The 20530-nt window shown below is 40.4% G+C and overlaps 2 protein-coding genes across 8 annotated transcripts; both read right to left on the bottom strand.

Annotated features, from left to right (window-relative positions):
• Nucleotides 1–1217: 1217 nt before the first annotated feature.
• gaa (glucosidase, alpha; acid (Pompe disease, glycogen storage disease type II)) lies at nucleotides 1218–19980 on the bottom strand. 4 transcript variants are annotated; one of them, XM_034593790.1, is made up of 19 exons: nucleotides 19930–19980; nucleotides 8063–8214; nucleotides 7650–7815; nucleotides 6895–6991; nucleotides 6645–6764; nucleotides 6322–6440; nucleotides 6062–6193; nucleotides 5706–5816; nucleotides 5509–5622; nucleotides 5251–5335; nucleotides 4533–4650; nucleotides 4099–4232; nucleotides 3416–3594; nucleotides 3100–3248; nucleotides 2866–3007; nucleotides 2444–2542; nucleotides 2135–2299; nucleotides 1856–2008; nucleotides 1218–1626 (listed from the first exon to the last, which is right to left on the bottom strand). In XM_034593790.1, the coding sequence occupies exons 1-19, from the start codon at nucleotides 19951–19953 to the stop codon at nucleotides 1561–1563; spliced, it is 2325 nt and encodes a 774-aa protein (XP_034449681.1). In that variant the 5' UTR covers nucleotides 19954–19980; the 3' UTR covers nucleotides 1218–1560. The 4 variants fall into 4 exon arrangements, with proteins under 4 accessions (XP_034449681.1, XP_034449677.1, XP_034449679.1 ...); XM_034593786.1 differs by lacking the exon at nucleotides 19930–19980 and adding an exon at nucleotides 8790–9761; XM_034593788.1 differs by lacking the exon at nucleotides 19930–19980 and adding an exon at nucleotides 8790–9761 and having other exon boundaries at nucleotides 3443–3594.
• On the bottom strand, nucleotides 9892–20236 carry LOC117766585 (sterile alpha motif domain-containing protein 9-like). Of its 4 annotated transcripts, none has more exons than XM_034593758.1 (5): nucleotides 18709–18825; nucleotides 18354–18592; nucleotides 18071–18133; nucleotides 16207–16267; nucleotides 9892–15326 (listed from the first exon to the last, which is right to left on the bottom strand). In XM_034593758.1, exons 4-5 carry the CDS (start codon nucleotides 16208–16210, stop codon nucleotides 10732–10734), a joined length of 4599 nt encoding a protein of 1532 aa, XP_034449649.1. In that variant the 5' UTR covers nucleotides 16211–16267; nucleotides 18071–18133; nucleotides 18354–18592; nucleotides 18709–18825; the 3' UTR covers nucleotides 9892–10731. The 4 variants fall into 4 exon arrangements, with proteins under 4 accessions (XP_034449649.1, XP_034449652.1, XP_034449650.1 ...); XM_034593761.1 differs by having other exon boundaries at nucleotides 9892–15323; XM_034593759.1 differs by lacking the exon at nucleotides 18071–18133 and having other exon boundaries at nucleotides 16207–16253.
• Between the last annotated feature and the right edge of the window lie 294 nt (nucleotides 20237–20530).

The following is a 20530-nucleotide window of genomic DNA, read 5'->3' as shown; positions in this document are numbered from 1 at the left end:
TATTTTGAAAAGCAAAAAAATAAAACACACACACAAGCTGTATGTTAAGATCATTCCTTATTATAAATCCCGGTGTAGATGATTTTAAATAACTTGTGCTGTTTTAATTTGTAGGCTCAATGTGTCTTACTTCCTGCCATAACTCGGTTGTGTATGTCCAGCTTGATTCAGCAGGTCCAGACAGATCCCTCCTATTTCTCTGCTTCCGGAATGTCAAACGATTTTTTTTTCTATCATACAAAAAACGGGAATATAAAGATTTCCCATGGAAAACAACGAACTGTATAAATACACTTTAAAACACACAAATAAAAATATATTCTCAAACAGTAACTAAAGTCATCTACAGAGTCCCATAAAAATCTGACCTCTTTCATCACGAGTGACGTTTTTAAGGTCACTGGCAGAAGCTTGATGCAGTTGGTTGAGCAGCATCAGGACCAGAGCTGAAGTCAGTGCATCACATTGACAACAGACTTGTATCTTAGAACAGTTTGTCGTCTCACATCAGCACCTTATTCTTTGAACTGTTAAATTTATGAAAAATAAGAAAACAAGAAAATAAAAATCCTTGGTCCAAACCAACATTTTATGAGTTTTTCCCTGATCCGTGTTCTTCCAACAAGTTTTGTGTTAATCCGTTTGGTAATTCTTGCCTAATCCTGCTATATATCCAGATATATGCAACAGATTAAATACATGCAGCATGTTGAGCAGTTAGCAAATGAAACATCAGATAGATGATCAGAGGTAGTGTAAATAAAGAGAAACTGATGTTTTTGCTCAGTTTTTATTAAAAATGGACCAAAAACACAATTAAAAAAATATATAAAAAGGACTATGAATTCTATAAAACTATATATATATACATATATTTATTCACAAGGGATTAAAAATCTTGATCCAGTTTAGCAGAAAGCAGGAAAATATTGCTTCAAATCCAAACGATGGTTTGATATAATTACAGGACCTGCAAAAATAACATGTTCAAAAGGTCTGTCCTGAAAAAAAATCCCCTCATGACCTTAAAATGACTTAAATGTAACTCTACACCTTCCTTCCTCATTTCATGACTGCGATCTATGAATATGCTAATATGGCCCCACCCCTGCTGCCCGTCTCCCCACCATCACAGGTCACCTGAGCCGTTTTCAGACATCAATGTCCAGAGCGTTCAGTTGAGGGGGGGTGCAACATGCAGAGACAGGATCTGTGAATTCTGCTGCAGAGGTCACGTGTTTTTGTTTCCAGCACATCAGCACTGGCGTCGGTCCATATCAGCAAACGCTCTCTTGACATCTTTGTCGCGGTCTTCCACGCGAATGGCAAGTTGTTTAATCACCAGTTGACTGGATTGGTTTGTTAGGTTTGTGACATCACAAACCCTGGCTGTTTGAATCTGTTTGTTTTTTCCATTTGTTTACTTCAGGGTTCAGGTGAAAATATTCAGTCATGGCATTTACAGCTTATTTCATTCAAAATAAGTCTTTTATCATATAAAAGGCACAAGTGGGACATGTTAAGGTTCCCGAAGACCTTTAAGCAACAATGTTCAGTGCATCAGAGAGCCCACTGGACTGTAAACACCTTAGACATGGGCAAGGCCAGGCTGGTCACTGTCAAAAGCTGTGAGGAGAGACAAGACAGATAAATCACTTCAGGCTGACAGAGCAGCTGGATTCTCAATAATACCTGATATACTGTAGTAAAGGAGAGAGAAGACATGATTAGTAGAAAGGGAGGACAGACGAGGCAAATACATAAACAGTCAGAAACTAACCCCCAGATTGATATCATTCACTTTCTGTGGAGGACAAACATCACAGGAAGTAGAGCCAAGTCACTAAAGCCTCACCTTGGTGTCACTGTGGTACATGAAATCCTTGACTTTGTCCCCATTGGCCAATACATAGCGGGGGGGTGAGGGCACCCCAAACACCCGTAGGCCTCCCAGCACCAGACCATCCAGGGCCTCATTCAGCCTCACAGGATCACCCACTATCTGACACTGGAGTGGAATCAGAGTCAATAAACTAGTAAACACACTTCTGACTGTGTTGGCACTGGAGGAAAATGCAAATCACTGTTAATCGGCTTTTCAGTAGCAATTCCACAGCACTCGCCTGTTCCCTACCTGAGCAGCCACAAAGGTGACATAACAGTAATTTCCTGTTTTGTAGGTATCAAGACTTTCCCCGTCATCCCAGAACATGTCGCCCCAGGCCCAGCCGCCTGCTGACAGCGCCACCGTCAGGAAGAACGGGTTTCTGCGTGAGGCTGTGGTTGTCAGGGCAGGATCCTTCACAGGTAAAGACAGGTCAAAGAAAACACAATAGATTATTACAGAATACACTGATTACAGACTACATCCTCAAACATCATTTTGTCTCCAAATGACCCAAAAATGATATGCCTGGGTTGTGTTTTAAGTGCAGACACCCACCTGCTGTGGGATAACGTGTCCCTCCCTCACATGAACGTTGATAGTGTCCAGAGGGGCTGGCAGCAGCATGTACTGACCCTTACTGTAGACAGGTTGACCCTAGAGAGCAAAACACAGCAGAACGGAACCCGGAGAGAATCTGTTGAATACTAATGTCATGTGTTACCACCACAGTCACGGAGGCCTTCACACCAGTCAATAAACAAAAACTGATTGAACCATAGACTGTATATGGAGATGGACGACATGACTGCTCCTCAAAACTGAAGCCAAATCATCTTGATTATACCGTCACTACTGCGCAGACTCTGGATCCAAATGGCGTCAAAAGTAGTTTTATATACAGTCTATGGATTGAACCTTTGTGGTGAACCTTGGCTTATTGGGAAAAAAATAAAGTTCAATAGGCTTGAGAGACTCACGTTATGCAAGTTGTACCAAGTGCAGAGGGGCAGGTAGGCAGCCAGTCCCACTGCCCCTTGCTCTAGGACTGGGCTAATTAGAAGTGAACTCCCCCACAGGAACTGACGGTCTATGCTCTGGCAGTTGGGGTCAGAGGGAAACCTAAAAGGATAGATATAAAAAATGGCCTTCATTATTTTTGAATTAAGTAAATAGGACGATAGAGAAAAGAAAAAAATGAAGACGACACGTACTCCATAAAGAGAGGCCTGGCCACAGTATCAGCAGAGGTGTGTGCATGATGGAAGAGTGTATAGAGGAACGGGAGAAGGGAGTATCTTAGGTTCAACGCACTCCGCATGGCAGCCTGGGCCTTCTGCCCAAATACATAGGGCTCCTGAGGCTGAAGGACACACAAACAGACAATGAGGAGAGATAGAGTTACCTCTATTCATAATACATGAAACAGTTGGAGTTACTCTAAACATGCAGGGCAGACCTCTACTTCAATTACACAGTTCATGCACTTAATCCAAACCAACCAAAAATTGCAGATACATAGACACACACACAAGTCAAAAACGAAGTCTGTCTCACAGCGTTGGGCAGGTCATTGTGGTTCCTCATAAACGGGTAAAAGGCCCCGAGCTGCATCCATCGCACACACAGCTCCTCCGTGGTGTTGCCTCCAAAGCCACAGATGTCTGCCCCCACCAGAGGCACCCCGAACAGGCTGAACTGCAGCACCGCTGGAGGAAGCAGGAGCAAAAGGTCAGTCTACACTTAACAAATGATCCGTTGTAATTTCACATGTATCTTTATTGGGATGTTGATGCATAAAATACATACTTTTAAAGTATAGTTCACCCAGTTTTACATAGTTATTAACACGTAACAACAAGAGAAACAAACCAACCCTCCAATTAACCCAACCTAAGGGAAGAATAAGTAAAAGAAAAATAACCAAAAGAAAAACAAATAAAATTCATCAGAATAGCAGTATAATAGTAGCAGTAATAACAGTAACGATGATGATAATTATATTATTATAATCACCTAAATATAAATAAAAAATGTAAAAGGTAAGGAAACAGTATGTGTGTTACATATAGGGCTATACGGCCATCAAAAAAGCAAAAAAAAATAAAAAGTCAATATCCAGTAACTGAACACACCCTGAAGCAAGATGGTGTTATTAAATTTCAGGCAGTGCGTCTTTTGCACACACAGACCTTTCAGGAACTACATCTCACCAGGGATAGAGTATCGAAGCTGCTCCCAGTCGCTCCTGACGTCACCTGTCCACACTCCGGAGAAGCGCCCGATGCCGGGGAATGAGGAGCGGGACAGGACAAAGGGCCTCTTCCCTCGAATCTTCACAAGAGCTCTAAGATTGGCCACCAGGAACAAGAATAAATACACAGTGTACACAGCAAAGGGCAAAACCCAGAGAACGCCTTTTGTACAGTCTGTGGTGTCACATTAAGTTCCAATAAACTAAAAACAAAACTAAACTGGCTTGTTTAGTGTATTTACTTAATGTTTACATACTGTATTGTTGACCTACTTAAATAAACTAGGTAGCAAATGCAAATATGTCAATTGATGTCAGAGGATTTGACTTTATTATTCGTCACTATGTTGTGTTATAACCCCCTTAAAAACGAGCTCTGCGTGGTGGTCTAACCTGTTAGTGGCATACGCCTCTGTCAGTCCGTACATATTGTGCAGGTTGTAGTGAGTGGACAGCCTCTGCTGAGCTGACATGCAGAGAGTTCCTGAGTTCAACCGGCCTCCGACCACTCCTGTTTGTAACACAGTCAGATGCAACACATTGATGCAACATACTGAAAGAAGCAGTGAACAGATCCGTTATGAATCTATAATCATTTAATCATGCATCCATATACTGCATCTATTTTAATGGAGGAACTGAATGTAGATTAACGGTTTCTGAAGGTTTCAAAAAGTTAAGTAACCATAACAAATGAAATTAAAGTCCCAGAATTACATACACCTTCCTCATAATTAAAGATAGGTGATAGGTATAGTAGCTGAGTAGAGAATAACCCAAAACACCACTTTATCTCACAAACCAAAGGCAGAGACAGTAGATATTCAAAGTCTTAGAGCACCATGCTAATATCTGGATGAATGAGAAAGAACTACATCACACTGAGACAAACTATACATGCCGCCGAAACATCTGTCCTAAAAAAAGATAATCCATTAAAGAAATAGCATTAAATGAACGGAACATAATTAAGGCCTAAAGTTCAGATTCTTGAATTTAAGATTTTTCTGATGTTTTAAGATGCAGCAGAAACCCTGGGAAGTGTAGAAATACAACTTTTTGTATGACTTTAGATGCTGGTAACTTGCAACACTGACCAGAGTACACTTACTGGGTGTGTAAGGCGGGTTCTCCAGATCACTGTCAGGGCAGCCCTCCACTGATCCCTGCACAAAACTGGCTGGTTCATTCATATCCTGGGTGGAGCACGGTAGATAAACAACAAAAGATAAGTGATTCTTTTAGTGTTTTTAAGGTGCAAACTAAACACACAACCACAATGTACCTTTCTGATCTCACACAAACCTGATATCTTGTGTCTAGTATTGGTGTCTAAATAACATGTGCCCTGTTTGTCTGAAATACTCACAATCCACAATCCATCCACAGGCACTTTAGAATGAAAATCTCTGATGCAGTCCTCCCACCACTTTCTGGTCTCTGGGTTAGTGAAGTCAGGGAAGGCTGTTGGACCAGGCCAAACCTAGATAACCAGTATGAGAGTGTATATGAAAGTTTAGAACGGGACAGAAAATCATTCATCCCCAGTGAAAAACTTGTTCTAACCTTCCCTATCAGGATGTGTCCTGTAGCATTTTTAATGAAGACATCTCTTTTCAGTCCGTCATCAAAGGGGGGGTAAGTTCCAGGGGGGCTAGTGCTGCTGATCCCCGGGTCCTGGGACAGAAACCAGGAGACACACAAATTAAGAACCTTTTGGTGCCATCTACTGGAGATTCACTGTTAAATGTTACTCGTTTTTAACAATAGAAGTGTATGCGTTTGTGGTTTGTTCTCTCCGCCAATAAGGTTATGTTTTCACTCCTGTCTGTTTTTGTTTGTTTGTTTGTTTGTTTATTTGTTTGTTTCTCAGCAGGATTATGCCGAAGCTGTGAAGTCTTTGAAACTCAAAGATGTCGCACCAGAATAAGGATGTACTTCATGCCTCCCTCATGGAGCTCTTCCACCATCTCTGGGAGGTCCCCAAATCGCCGGGGGTCAAAAGTGAAAATCCTGCGCTTATCTGCATAATCCAGATCATTCCACTGCACATCCTGAGGGTGACAAAAATAATTTAAGGAGGAGTCAAATTTGATGTACAAAAATATGTGATTGTCTGTGTACGTAACAACACAATGTTGAATGTAACACTTTCACAAAATATCATGTTAATGTCCTTTACCAGTGGAAAGTTGGCATCGTGCATGTGCTGTGCAACCTTGCGGGTTGTATCAGTGGTTTTGTAACCCCAGCGACACAGATGAAAGCCCAGTGACCAATACGGGGGCATCATGGGATAGCCTGGGAATAGATAAGCGACAAAACACATTAATTAGTCCACTTTTTACCAGGCTGCCTCAGGGGCCCCTTCAAATATACTAACACTGACATGCACAAAGGTTTTAAAAATTACACAATTCTATTTTGGTATGTTCAATATATATTAGCCTATTGCTGTTGCGACATAGAGATGTATATTTGAATGTCGACACTGAAAAGACATACCAATGACCTCGAGGTACTGTCGAACAACACTTTCAGGGTCAGGACCCAAAAGAATATACAGGTCCAGGATTCCTCCAGTGGACACCCAGGTGAGAGCAGGGGTCGGCTGCAGCATCACCTCTACAGACGCATAAAAGAAGACATTCAGCAATAATTTGCACTTGCAAGAAAAAAAACAATCATGTTCCGTTGAAAATTACTCAACGACAATGGCTGCTGTGTGTGTCTTATGGAACAAATAGCTCTGTACCAATTGCATTGCTGTTGAGAAGGAAAACTCCATGTGCTAGACCATCCTCCTCCTGTACTAAGAAGAATGGGTGGGAGCCGTAAAGATTTGCATCAGCCTGCAAAGAAACAACATTTACAACTTTAACACACCAGGTAAAAAGTAGGAAATGACAAAAGCATAATGCATGTTGCTTTTCCATTTTTGAGTTAATGTATTTGCAGTGGTGCTTTAGCCTGCTCTGAAGCAGCAGCCGCTAAAGAGGTAATGGCTTTTTTATTTTTAACAATGTTATTATTATTATTATTATTTTGTCGGTTTATTTTTGCAAAGGTCTTTATGTTCTTTTTGGTCTACAGAAACAACTTAATAGTACAGGTTTTTGTGATGTTTGAATGTGTTAGGAACTAAAAGTAGCGTGTGATTATTTTATATATTGACATGTCCCATACACCAGGTGATACACATTTTGGCTTATTACCCTTTAAAATGAAGCAACTACTTGCAAGCTCTTGTCAAAGATTTAAGTTGCATGAGAAGATCAACCAAAGAACCATGTTCTCTTTTAAGATTTCATTTAAAAAAACACATTTAAGTTTTAGAGACTTGAAGACGTTAAACTTTCCTTTCCAATACAAGAAAAAAAGAAACCATTTGTGCTGCAGGAATTTTTTCTATTTGTTATTTTTTTAATTATCTCTTGACCCTATAGACGTTCCTTGTGATTGCTTGAGGTGTTCCAAACCTCAGGTTGAGAACCCCTGCATTAGACTCACATGAGGAGCCATGTCTCGGTTCCAGAGAGTCAGTGAAGTCCAGTTAAGATCCAGCAGCAGGGAGGTGTAATGCTCCCCGAGGCCAGAGACGAGGGAAGAGGCCAGTGTGGTTGACAGCTGCAGGTACTGGTCAGCAAACAGCAGAGGAGCCACAGTTGTGTTCATACTGAACAGGAATGACACAGAGGACAAACAAATACGTTCCACATAATGAGCATGACAAAGGAAATCATAACATGAGAATGTAATTTCACACATTTGAGCGAAACCAGCGGGACGTTTTGTTACGAAAATACTCAATATACTTGTGAAATTGAAAAAAACAAATAAACTAATTAAATTAAATTTTAAAAAGAACATATTAGTGAAAGTGCATGGTACCAGCTACAATGATATGACTGAAAAGTACCCACATCACTTTTCCGTTGGATTTACGTCGCACTATGAAACCAAACGGGTCAGACTGGTACTCCGTTGTGTAGAGGGCATCATCGCCATCAGCTCGGCTCTGAGGAACACCAGCTGGGAGCTCGACTTCATATCGCCGAGATGATGGGTCCTTCAACTTGGAGGAAAACAGTTCAGTTTAGACCCATCGCGTCCTAATGAGAACTCATTGATGAAGTATCTTCATCCAAGACATATGAATGAATGAATTAAGTTTTTATTATTTTATCACTGGTTCATGCATACAGCTAAGTGAAATCCACTATCAGCTTACTACACACCGCAAAAACAGATGCGTGAACATTTTCAAACAAATTTTGAGACTTTTGAGATTGTGTCTGCTACAAAATATATATATATATAACTTAAATAATCCATCCTGTCTTTTTTCCAGGCCATAGAGAGTTAGCAAAAGTTTTCTTCATAGAAACTCAACTCTTAAATCCTCATAGTATAAAAAATATTAAATAAAATGGGATATCAAAATCTGTATTCCTCCTTAATACTTTTGAATATGTAAAACTCAATGAAATACATAGTTTACTCAGTGTGCAGTGTATTTTTTTATTTTAACTACATTCTGCTATTATATGCGTATTGTGCACATCAACTGGGAATTCCAGTGGGCCCTCCTGCACGTTCTTCATTGCATCTTTTAGAATGGCATGATACTTAGGGGGGTTAGGTACTCACAGTGAGGTGCAGGCAGCCCGCAGGCTCCTCTGTGACTTCCAGGCTGAGAGTGGAGATGTCTCTGGGGAGATAGGAGGGCTTGGCACGGGTCAGGGTGGCAGCCTGGCCCTGCATGGTGGGAGTGAGGGGGCCCATTTGGTAACCAGGGTAAAAACTGGGGTAGAAGCACCAGGGGGGGCCTGCAGAGTTGGGCAGAGGGGCATAGCAGCATCCCCTCTCCTCACACTGTCTCCGGCTCAGAGCCCTGTCCCTGGCACAGTCAAACCGACTTGCTGGTGCCATGGTGCATTTACTGGCCATGGAAGTATTCCTCTGTGGGAAGCTTGGTTTGTCTGGATTATCATCAACACGCCTTCCATGGATCTCATGTAGCTTAGCCTGACCTGGACTAACAAGTTTGGTTTCGCGGTCAGACAGGTGGTTGATGTAGAAACATGTGGACAAAGCAAACGCGAGGACAACAGCTGTAGTGACACCGAACAACAAACCCATCCTGCTGTCACCTCAGTTACTCTTCCGGGTTAAAGGGCACGAGAGTCGAACGCAGCAGCACGTACACTCTGTACATTATATGGTGTTAATATTCAAGAGTAGAATAAGCTGCAGCTATCGCCAAAGCCACTGTTAACTTATAATTAATGAGGAACCGTGTGTTCGGGCTGTTACATTCAACTTCCGGAAGATGAAGTGTTTCTCAGTGGCTCAATCGAAGCTGGAGTTACCTTAGCTAGCTGTTAGCTTGAGATTAGCTACGACACAGCTCAGCGCGAAGCTTATATTTGGCTGTTTCCTCCAGATAAATGACGTGGGAGCAGCGTTTAACGCGTTTTGTTGAAAGACTGGGGAGCAAAGAGCGCTTCAGACAAAACACGATGCTTACAAGGGCGTCACAAGCCTGCTAAAGCTAAAGCTACCAGAGCAGCATGCACGCTAATGCTAAACTAGGGCAAGCACACTGGGACAAAACGTGCTGCTGCGCGTACACAAGGTGCAGCCACAGGTGATCATCTGTGGCTGCAGCAACAAAACCAAACAAGATCAAGATCTTTTCCTCTTTTCAGACTAAAACATACATTCAATATTTAATGTTCCCTGTGTTCGTTTAACCCATAACCAGCCTTTAGGTTGGAGTTTAAAATTGATGAATCTTACACATTTTCACACCATTTTAAACTTTATTATTTCTTATGACAGATACAATGATCGATAGTGCAACTGGCTTTATGTGCAGTTTCATGTTGACAACAAGTAGGTTTCCATAGCTTGCGTAGAATATATTCAATATTTCTACAAACATCACAAGAACATTCTTTTCAATATCTACACAGACATTTATTTAAACATTTTTCATTTGTATAATCAATATGCACAGACATTGTATTGAAATGAACACTGTTTTGTTCATTAGTTTTTGATACATAATGATACAATTCCCATGAAAAAAATATATTTAGTTTCCCTTCCTTTCTACATTGTATCTTGGAAAGCATGAAGGAGTGAGTGTACACTACCGTGGACAGGTGTGAACTTCAATCCATCTGAAGTACATCCACAAACAATCGAAAATAACAGTTCTACACACAGATCTTAAAAAGACATAATTTTTATAAAATCACAAAGTAGCACATTTTGTTTAAATTGTTATTTTTTTCAGAAATGTTTGTATATGTATAAACAAAGAATGACAACATTAATGAAACTTATAGTGGTTGTGTTTTGAGTACACCTAATACACTGTTTATACAAGTACAAGAGAGGAAACATGCAAAATGTATCAAAACATCTCATATCTTAAAAAACAACATGTTTTACAAATTATTTCCTGCTTGGCAAACTGACAAAGGAAACCTTGCGTGTTTTTAAGTCCAAATCAAACTGTCTTTCTCCTATTACTACAAAGCCCATGCTTTGGTAAATGACAGTTTGTCTTTGAACAACGATCCTATTTATTTACCACGATGTTGTAGGCAACAGGACCTCTGAAGGTGAACCCCAGGTAGAAGGTGATGTTTTCATTGCTATGAGGCAGTGAAGGTAAATGAAGCGGCATTATCCTGAACTTCTGTTTCTGAGGGCCCTCGAGGTACACCACTCCATCATCAGTCCATCCAGAAACACGTTTTAACAACTTGGCGATCTCAGGCTTCTTCCATACCTCACCACTTAACCACTTCATGCGCTTCTCAGAGAGAGAGGTCACCTTTACGAGTCCTTCAAACTTTCTCTTGTGGATAAATTTATCCAATCCATTTCCACTGCCCAGAAAGAAATGGGTGTAAAGTCTTCTCTTCCGTGGAGGAATGTCCTTCATCTTGGTCCAGTATCCTTTCTCCATGTGTTGAACAGCTGATTGGACAACTTCATATTTGTTTTCTCTCTCAAGGTTTGTTTCATTATCCTCTGGCCAGAATAGTAAGGTAAGCAGGAACAAGGAACTTGGTAGACATTTCTTTTTATCAGTTGGGAACTGACGACAAAGGTCCTGAAGGACTTTGAGAGAAGGAACTTTCAGAGCCATCGGTGACAAGCAGTTCAGAGTAATGCTGGCCAGTGTGTAATTCACAATATCACGCTGGTCAAACTTTGATTGCAGTGGATTACTGGGGTAGAGAGAAAGGATTTTGTTTAGAGTATCTACTGCAACCTTCTCTTCACGTAGCTTAGAGAGGATGGATGTGACGTTACCTCCGCCAAGACGATAGATGACCATGCGTTTTTGTATAGGAGTTAGATTGGATGCGGTTGACTGCCCAGTTTGCAGAAATGCAGTATAAAAAGCATCACTGAAGTACTTTCCAAACTCAGAGGATATATTTGCCAACCATTTCAGTGGATTGTTTATGTTCCCCTCAGTACTTAAATGAATCTCATCTTCATCTACACCAGTGTCTTTCTGGAAGTAACTGAGGTCTCCTGAAATCCACTCCAAGGCATCTTTCACTGTCTTGTAGAGCTTTTTCAAACGATCATGGAATGGTTCCCAGTCATCTTTAAGTTCCTCTGGAATGTAATCACTGCACAAGTACTTCAGACATTCTCCATGGCCTCTGGCTCCATATGCAAAAAGCTGCAATGAAAATATCAGTTTGAGCAGGTTGCATCCAACTTCAGCTTCAGCAAAATATCCATAATTGTTTATCTTTTCCGTATCTGCTGTAGCTGCTCTCTCACAATCTTGAAAACACTCCATGGCTTTCAGTGCAGTCTTCACAGCATCTGCTGTATTTATGGCAGTGTTTGGTTTGGAGTCATTGTCAATGGCTTTGCATTTGGCTTGGAACCATTTTTTGTACACCTGTCCTTTTGTGTCCAGTATGTATGAGTTGTTTGGCAGCTGTCTTGCTGCCGTCTCTGCCCAGTGTTCTGCCTCTTCGAACATTTCATATTTATAATGAAGACGAGCAAGTTGTTGTGCAAAGAATGGATCATCATGGAAACGCTTGAAAGCTTCCTTGAGTAACTCAATTGCTTTGTCTGGTTTTTCGTTTTTACACACATGCTCAATCAGAGGAGAGAAAAAACTGTCACATTTATCTCCTTTGCTTATTCTGGATCTCCTTATGAGAAGTGCTCTCAAGAATGACAGATATTCTTCCTTTCCAAATCTGTGCTCGAAGAGCACATTCTCGCAGAGCAATTTCATTGCCACACCACTGTGGGTCTGTTGGCTTCCCAGAAGTTGTTGGAGAATTTCCTTTGCAACGAGTGGGTGAATGATTCTGATTGATTTAATGTGGGTCTTCTCATCTCTGAGGTGAAAGAAGACGAGTTTAGCCTGATCACTGAGTTGTCTCTCAAATTCATACTGGTGAAACCTTTCCATTGACATTTTCAAAGCTAGCAAGGCTTCGCAGTGGGACTGAGAGATGAATGAGTTCGGAACGTAACTGTTAAGTAGTGCTACATAGTGAATGAGGCGAGTGACAGCAGATTGATGGTCAATGTCTTGGAGCAAATTTTTCACAAACTTTTGAACATAATGATCAGTGAATCCTTCACTCATCAGAACAAAAGTCAGGATGAACTGATGCTCGTATTGTTCTTCGAGCACCTCTCGTTTTCCAGCAAACATTCTCTTCTCTTTAGCAGACAGCTTGTGAGTGACAGAGACATTTCGTAAAGGAGACTCCTTGCATCTTCTCTCTGGATCATAGGATCGACTGCAGCCCAACAAAATGAAACACAGTGATCCGTACTGGATTTGTTTGCTGTTAATTGCAACCTCTAATTCATTCCTGAGATCATCTAGATATTCTTGGTCTGAGTCTTCAATGAGGAGCAGCACTGGAAGACACCTCTGTGGATCCTTTTCTTCATATTCTCTGAGGTCAACAGCATGCTGCGCCACGACCGCAGCTGAGTATGAAGGCTTCACAACTGCACACCTTAGGTCTTTCCTGTTTTTCCACAACACTTGTCTTCCCACAGTACTTCCACCACTTCCTGGATGATGGTAGATGCTTATACTCTTCACCGGAGTCTGTTCTGCATTGCACTTCAGAGCATTCTTGAGAAGTTTGGAGACATCTTCATAAGCATCTCGTTCAATTACCTCTCCAACATGCTTGTGTTCAGCAAGCCAGAAATTCAACCATGTCACTCTCCCACCACGGAAGAACTGGTGTTCAACGTTTGCTTTCTCCTCACTGATGAAGTGTTCGGTTGTTTCATCACAATGATTGACAGTCAGAATTTCTAGAGAAGCCATCTCTTCCTCTTTGTTTGTTTCAAGTAGGCAGATCCCTTTCACAAAGACAGGCAAATGTTTGCTGGTACAGGCTTTTACAGGTTGTACATTCTGCACGGTTGCATTAACATGACTCATTTTCATCCCAACAACACTGAAGTTGTTCACGGTTTCTGTTCCACACGATCCTTCTGCAAAGCTTTGCCACCTCAGGAAGTTGCTCTCGGATTCACAGATGCAGATGATGTCTTCATGGCCTTCCATGTCTGTGAAAAACTCATAAAAGGTGTGCAACAATGGTTTCTCAACTGGTGATGTGAGAAGAAAAATGACCTGGAATGCCCCATTTGGCAAGATATGTTTACAAATCAAAGACACAGATTCCCTTAAGAGGGTTATTTTTGTCTTGATCCAAGTCATCTCTTCACAGGGCGTATCTTTTCCTTTGAAGTCAGAACGGCCATTACAGAAGATCCAGCTAGTTTGCTCAAATAGATACAGGTTGCTAGTGAACTCTTTGATGCTTGTGTTGCTGGACATCCTGTAGCTCTGCAGAGAATGCATGTTTGCAGCATGATGCTGAAGGTATCTGTTGCAAAGACCTGAAACCTTTGATTCAGGGTCAAAGTCAAACACGCAGAATAACTTCATGTTAAGCAGCCAGTCAATGTGACAAAGATCATCAGGTTTGAATTTGTTTGTGACGAATATTAACCATTTGTTATTTTCAATAAACTTCTTCCCACTCGTCATTAGCATTGTGAGTTTCCTTCCAAGGTCTTGGCCGAACAGTGGAGCATTGTGGAACTGATTTCTCTCTGCTTCTTCTCTTTGAGCATCGCGATCCTTAACTCGCTGGATGAATTCACTCAAATCTTTGTCCAACACTGGCTCTGTTTTTGAACCCACCCTCCGCAGAATTGATTCCTTTTCGAATTGTACTTTATTGGCCGACTCGTTGAAGTTGGGCAGACGAACTGCATACCACTTGCTCTTAACAATGCTGATTGAAGGTACAATGTCAACCTCCACCACATACATCTTCTCTGTACTTTCTCGATCCATAACCTCAACAAATCTTGGTGGTCGCACACACTGGCGCACATGTTCCACGTCAGATGAGAAACTCCTTTCAATGTAGTCCAAAGCATCTACATATATGTCCATATCTTTCACAGGGAGGCCAATTACCTCACCGTGCATGTATCCTGTATCCTCCCTGCTGTCCATCACACCAAAGTGTATTGTGCCATTTGATCTGATATTCATGCAGCCAGTTGCAAATTTAAGAACCTCTTTGGCAAACTTGGCTTGGAGCCTCGTGCGATCCAATCCGGCAGCTACAGTTAGAGACTTAAATTCATGGCATGGATGTATCAAATTAAAAGCGCCTGACTCAGGTTGCAGGACCCTGTGCTTTACATATATGTAATCAACCCCCTCTTGATCAAATGGTCGTGGTTTGCAGTCTTCCTTTGTTTGTCTCTCCTCTAAGTCTCCCACATGAACCTGTGCTGAAGGTGCTTCACCTGCAACTTGACATTGAACTGATTTTTGACCGTTTTTCTGCTCCAACTCAGTTTTGTTAGCCCTGTCGGGGTTTTTCTTCTCCTGTGATTTTTGCTGGGAGTTGAGGAGCTCATCTCTTTTTTTAATAATCAAATGAGCAGGGCCTAACTTCATGCAAATCTTTTTCTTCAAAAAGTCCTCATCCAGTGTAAGAAGGATTTCTCCATCTACTTCTTCCTCAAAGAGCTTTTTTGTGTATTTTTCATTCACACCAATGGATCTTAGCCAGTTGCTCACTTGAGTTTCAGTCCAATTCTTGGGTGACTGCCCAAGTTCATCTGCTAAATAGTGAGAAGTGACACAAAAGCAATAGGTTTAATTATGTATAGAATCAGAGATACACTATAGTTACCCTACATATTACAGGCATGTTTTTACTTAGCAAATTTAGACATCTTTGGTGGTAGTGCAAACTTAGTGAGTTAGTCCATATCTTAAGTTTTTTTTTTTTTTTTCAACCCTGTCTATGGACTTGATGCACTATGGCTTCACTTAATCCTGGAGCAACTTTAATCCACTTAAACACTGACATATTATTACCTAATAAAACATTAGGTGTTTTATTTGCTCATACAACAGACACATGGGATCATTAGCATTCATTTGAAATAATGTTTCTGTGCACTCTGCTAGCTTTGGTCTGGTCTCCACCATTCTAAGCAAAACATGACTCAAGCAGCTTAATGTTCCACCTCATCCACCAGGTTGTGGTCTTCCTGATGTACAGTGTGTCAGAGGTGTACTACACCCAACAGCACTTTTGCTGAAAACGGCTGAGTGCTGTGGCTGACAATGAGGTTGAGGAAAATGAACAGTGAAAATGAATCAGAACACTACAGTTGTTTGTAAAATGACAATAGTGACCCTTTTATCATTACACAATAAATTGGACTCTCAGTAATATAAAAATATCGGTTCTTTTTACTGTGCGTGTGAATCTTAATTTTCATATAAATAACACCATAGGCATAGGCATGGTCTATGTTACATGCCTATGCCAGACAAAAAACCTAAATTAATTATTTAAAAAAAATTGTGTACCTTTATTATACAATGTTGGCAAAGACAAACATGTTGTACACAAGAGTATTTAAGTATTCAAGTAAAAAAAAAGACTCATAACTCAAACTCTCATAAAAAATGACTCATCACTCCACTCACCCATGGCTTTCTTTCTTCTGTCTCCACATTAACAATCTTGCTGTTTACTTATCACCAACTTCTGTAAAATAAGATGCACACTTCCATTTAGTCCATTATCATGTTGAATTCAGGTAAATGTATGGTTAGTAAAACTGGCTCACAGGCAGTCACCTACTAATAAAACTTGATGGTGTAACTATCAAACTGGAATCACAGATAGATTAAGTTTACTTTGTCCCTCTTGGTATAGCCACTGTGTTTATAAACAGGGATAAAGAACTATGTGCACAACACTGTAACTTTACATTCCTCAATGAAATGTTACAAATACTAAGGCCAATTCTGAGTGAAAACATATTATATATGTTAATGTTAACAAGCACAAATATTTTTGATAAGGATCCCCACAAAACAAAATCGACAGTGCTCTCTAGTGGATAAACTCAGTAATGGTGACACTAAATCAATCCAGTCCATCAGGTGATTCGGTGCAAAGGTGATCAATGCTATAAAACCTACTGCTGCTGTAAACATGGTAGCAAACTCAGTGTCGTGGTGTGAAAGGTTATTACAACAAATGTAAAAGATTAGTCTGGAGATTTGACTTTAGTGAGCAAAAAACAAAACAAAGCTATGTGGTCTAAACTGCTCAGATTGGAGGGGGCAATTCGAAATTTGGGGTGGGCAGAGTAAATTTAACAAAGTTGTGGTGTGATAATAATAAGAAGAAGAAGAAGAAGAACTCTAATTATTATTATTATACACTACAGTTTCGTTTCTTTGGAGATTGACAAACCAGATAAACCAGATAAACCAGAGCCATTGGTGTGTGATTAATAGGACCGAACCATCTCATGGCAGCTGGAGGAGTGGAGTGCCTTCAGTACATTACTTATAAAAATATGTTTGATTTAACTTAGGAAAAGGAATGATTTCTAAAAAGGTTTAAGATGCTAATCCATTTCACTGATTTTATTTGTTTTATTTCCTCATTCGTATTTTGAAATGACTCCTCAGATTGGGTGTGGCCCAACCTTTTCACACAGTGAACTTATTGTTGAGGGTTTTTCCAAGTTTTAAAGAATGTGTCACAATAGGAAATTCAACCAAGCTGTGGTATAATAATAATAATAACTCCTATTATTATTATTTTGTTATTTTGTTCATACTTGTCACGCACAGACTAGCGCCACTGAACCTTTTTACCCCTCCATGGAAGCACCCATGCAGGTGATGAGTTCCAGTAAGGAAGCTGTGAACTGACGATGCTGCAATTAAACACAACACTAAAGAAAATATTTTTAATGATGCAGTTGTCATTAACTCAAAATATGTTAAAAAACAAGTTCGACAGCCTGGTTTGCTTTAGTAGACAAACAAACTGTGAACACCTGGAGACTTTGGTTGTCCTTTGTGTAGTGTTTTGTTTTTTTGACGGCACCTGAAGGAAACTTATTCGTGTGATCGATCTGTCCTCTATATGTCCTCATTATCAGATCGTTCAAATGAAGATGTATTTTAATCAGCGGATAGTTTTTTGAAACCCAGCACTATGTCCAACCAGTAATTCAGAAATCAAGATATTCTGATGGTGCCAATGAAATAAACGTGATTGGCAGATTCAAAAGGCACAGAATAAAGTTGACCAATTGGGTGGGCAGAGTAGAAATTTGGCTTTTCTGCCCACTTCTAGATCCAGGCCGGCTTCAACATGTCATATGTTGTATGTGAAATTGTTGTCATTGGGTGTGACTACATGTATATTACACAGTGTTGACAGAGCCAAACCTGTTGTTCTCCAGAGTATGTTGTTACTATTAAAGTACAGAAAAAGGACTCATAAATCAGGATCTAATAAAAACTTAGTCGTCCCTCCACTCACCCATGGTTTTCTTTCTTCTGTCATCAAATAAAAACCTGCCGTTTACTTATCACCGACTTCCATCTGTAAAAGAAGATGCATAGTTAGAAATGTAAAGAGCATCCGCTGTAACTACCAACTGTTTATAACACCTTTAAAAACTGCAAGATTTACACTCTGGGTAATGAAGACGTTGATGAGCAACAGAAAATTCGCCTGCTCCAGACCAAGAGGAAATCAAGAGTCAAAAATCGTTACAACACTAAAGAATAGAGTCAAACAAAAGGGCGGACATTGTTCTTACCTTGGATCAACTCTTCTGGAAGTCAGTCTTTATCCGTGTGTCGGCCTGGATCCATTTAAAAAGCCTGTGGTCGGTTATGAAGACACTGCAGTTTCGCTGCTTCCTCTCACTGTCGCCCCCGAAATGTGCAGCGCGCCCGTATTCAGAGCTTTATGGTAAATGTGGAAACAGCTCCAATGACACTTCATTTTTCTCTTCCTCTAAAAGTGACGTTTCAGTATCTGAGACCGGCATTAAAACTGGAGATAAAACCTTCACGATCCTAGAAAACAGACAAGACATCTTCAAAGAATTAAGAATCAGCACGAGAATAAGAAAGCGTGTACTTCCGGTTTTCAAAAAATAAAAAGTTTACAGAGTAGAAGTATAAAACATGTCACCGCTAGTGTCTCAGATGAATAAAACACTCACTGGACTTGGACTGGTTGTCAATTTAGAAAAAGAATGGGAGGGACAGACGGATTATCGAAAAACCTGTTTTGGATTTTTCAGGCCGCTCCTAGTTTCGTTTCTGTGGAAATTGTAAAACTGGACCGCACCATTTCATGTCAGCTGGAGGTGTGCGGAGCATTTATTAGTACATTACTTATAAAAATAGGTTTGATTTAACTTAGGAAAAAGAATGATTTCTAAAAAGGTTTAAGATGCTAATCCATTTCACTGATTTTATTTGTGTTATTTCCTCATTCGTATTTTGAAATGACTCCTCAGATTGGGTGTGGCCCAACCTTTTCACACAGTGAACTTATTGTTGAGGGTTTTTCCAAGTTTTAAAGAATGTGTCACAATAGGAAATTCAACCAAGCTGTGGTATAATAATAATAATAACTCCTATTATTATTATTTTGTTATTTTGTTCATACTTGTCACGCACAGACTAGCGCCACTGAACCTTTTTACCCCTCCATGGAAGCACCCATGCAGGTGATGAGTTCCAGTAAGGAAGCTGTGAACTGACGATGCTGCAATTAAACACAACACTAAAGAAAATATTTTTAATGATGCAGTTGTCATTAACTCAAAATATGTTAAAAAACAAGTTCGACAGCCTGGTTTGCTTTAGTAGACAAACAAACTGTGAACACCTGGAGACTTTGGTTGTCCTTTGTGTAGTGTTTTGTTTTTTTGACGGCACCTGAAGGAAACTTATTCGTGTGATCGATCTGTCCTCTATATGTCCTCATTATCAGATCGTTCAAATGAAGATGTATTTTAATCAGCGGATAGTTTTTTGAAACCCAGCACTATGTCCAACCAGTAATTCAGAAATCAAGATATTCTGATGGTGCCAATGAAATAAACGTGATTGGCAGATTCAAAAGGCACAGAATAAAGTTGACCAATTGGGTGGGCAGAGTAGAAATTTGGCTTTTCTGCCCACTTCTAGATCCAGGCCGGCTTCAACATGTCATATGTTGTATGTGAAATTGTTGTCATTGGGTGTGACTACATGTATATTACACAGTGTTGACAGAGCCAAACCTGTTGTTCTCCAGAGTATGTTGTTACTATTAAAGTACAGAAAAAGGACTCATAAATCAGGATCTAATAAAAACTTAGTCGTCCCTCCACTCACCCATGGTTTTCTTTCTTCTGTCATCACAATAAAAACCTGCCGTTTACTTATCACCGACTTCCATCGGTAAAAGAAGATGCATAGTTAGAAATGTAAAGAGCATCCGCTGTAACTACCAACTGTTTATAACACCTTTAAAAACTGCAAGATTTACACTCTGGGTAATGAAGACGTTGATGAGCAACAGAAAATTCGCCTGCTCCAGACCAAGAGGAAATCAAGAGTAAAAAATCGCAACAGCACTAAAGAATAGAGTCAAACAAAAGGGCGAACATTGTTCTTACCTTGGATAAACTCTTCTGGAAGTGTTCGGTTATGGAAACGCTGCAGTTTCGCTGCTTCCTCTCCCTGTCGCCCCTGAAATGTGCAGCGCGCCCGTATTCAGAGCTTTATGGTAAATGTGGAAACAGCTCCAATGAGACTTGTTCATGTTTCTCTTCCTCTAAAAAACATGTTCCAGTATCGGGGACCTGCAGGAAAACTGGAGATAAAACCTTCACGATCCCAGAAAACAGACAACACATCTTCAAAGAATTCAGAATCAGCACAAGAATAAGAAGGCGTGTACTTCCGGTTTTCAAAGTGTAAAAAATGTCACCAC

This window comes from Hippoglossus hippoglossus, chromosome 8 (genome assembly GCF_009819705.1).
Source record: "Hippoglossus hippoglossus isolate fHipHip1 chromosome 8, fHipHip1.pri, whole genome shotgun sequence".
NCBI lineage: Eukaryota > Metazoa > Chordata > Actinopteri > Pleuronectiformes > Pleuronectidae > Hippoglossus > Hippoglossus hippoglossus.
Note: the sequence above shows the minus strand (reverse complement) of the source record. Positions and strands in the feature narration are given on the sequence as shown.

What these genes read in the sequence shown, in the direction of transcription:
- gaa (XM_034593786.1), bottom strand. Translation starts at nt 9,281, where the DNA reads ATGGGTTTGTTGTTCGGTGTCACTACAGCTGTTGTCCTCGCGTTTGCT. An exon ending in AGACTTCGTTTTTGACTTGT is followed by an intron (nt 3,249 to 3,415) that starts GTGTGTGTCTAT and finishes TGTGTCCTTCAG; the next exon opens with CCTCAGGAGCCCTATGTATT. An exon ending in TCACCTTTGTGGCTGCTCAG is followed by an intron (nt 2,009 to 2,134) that starts GTAGGGAACAGG and finishes ATTCCACTCCAG; the next exon opens with TGTCAGATAGTGGGTGATCC.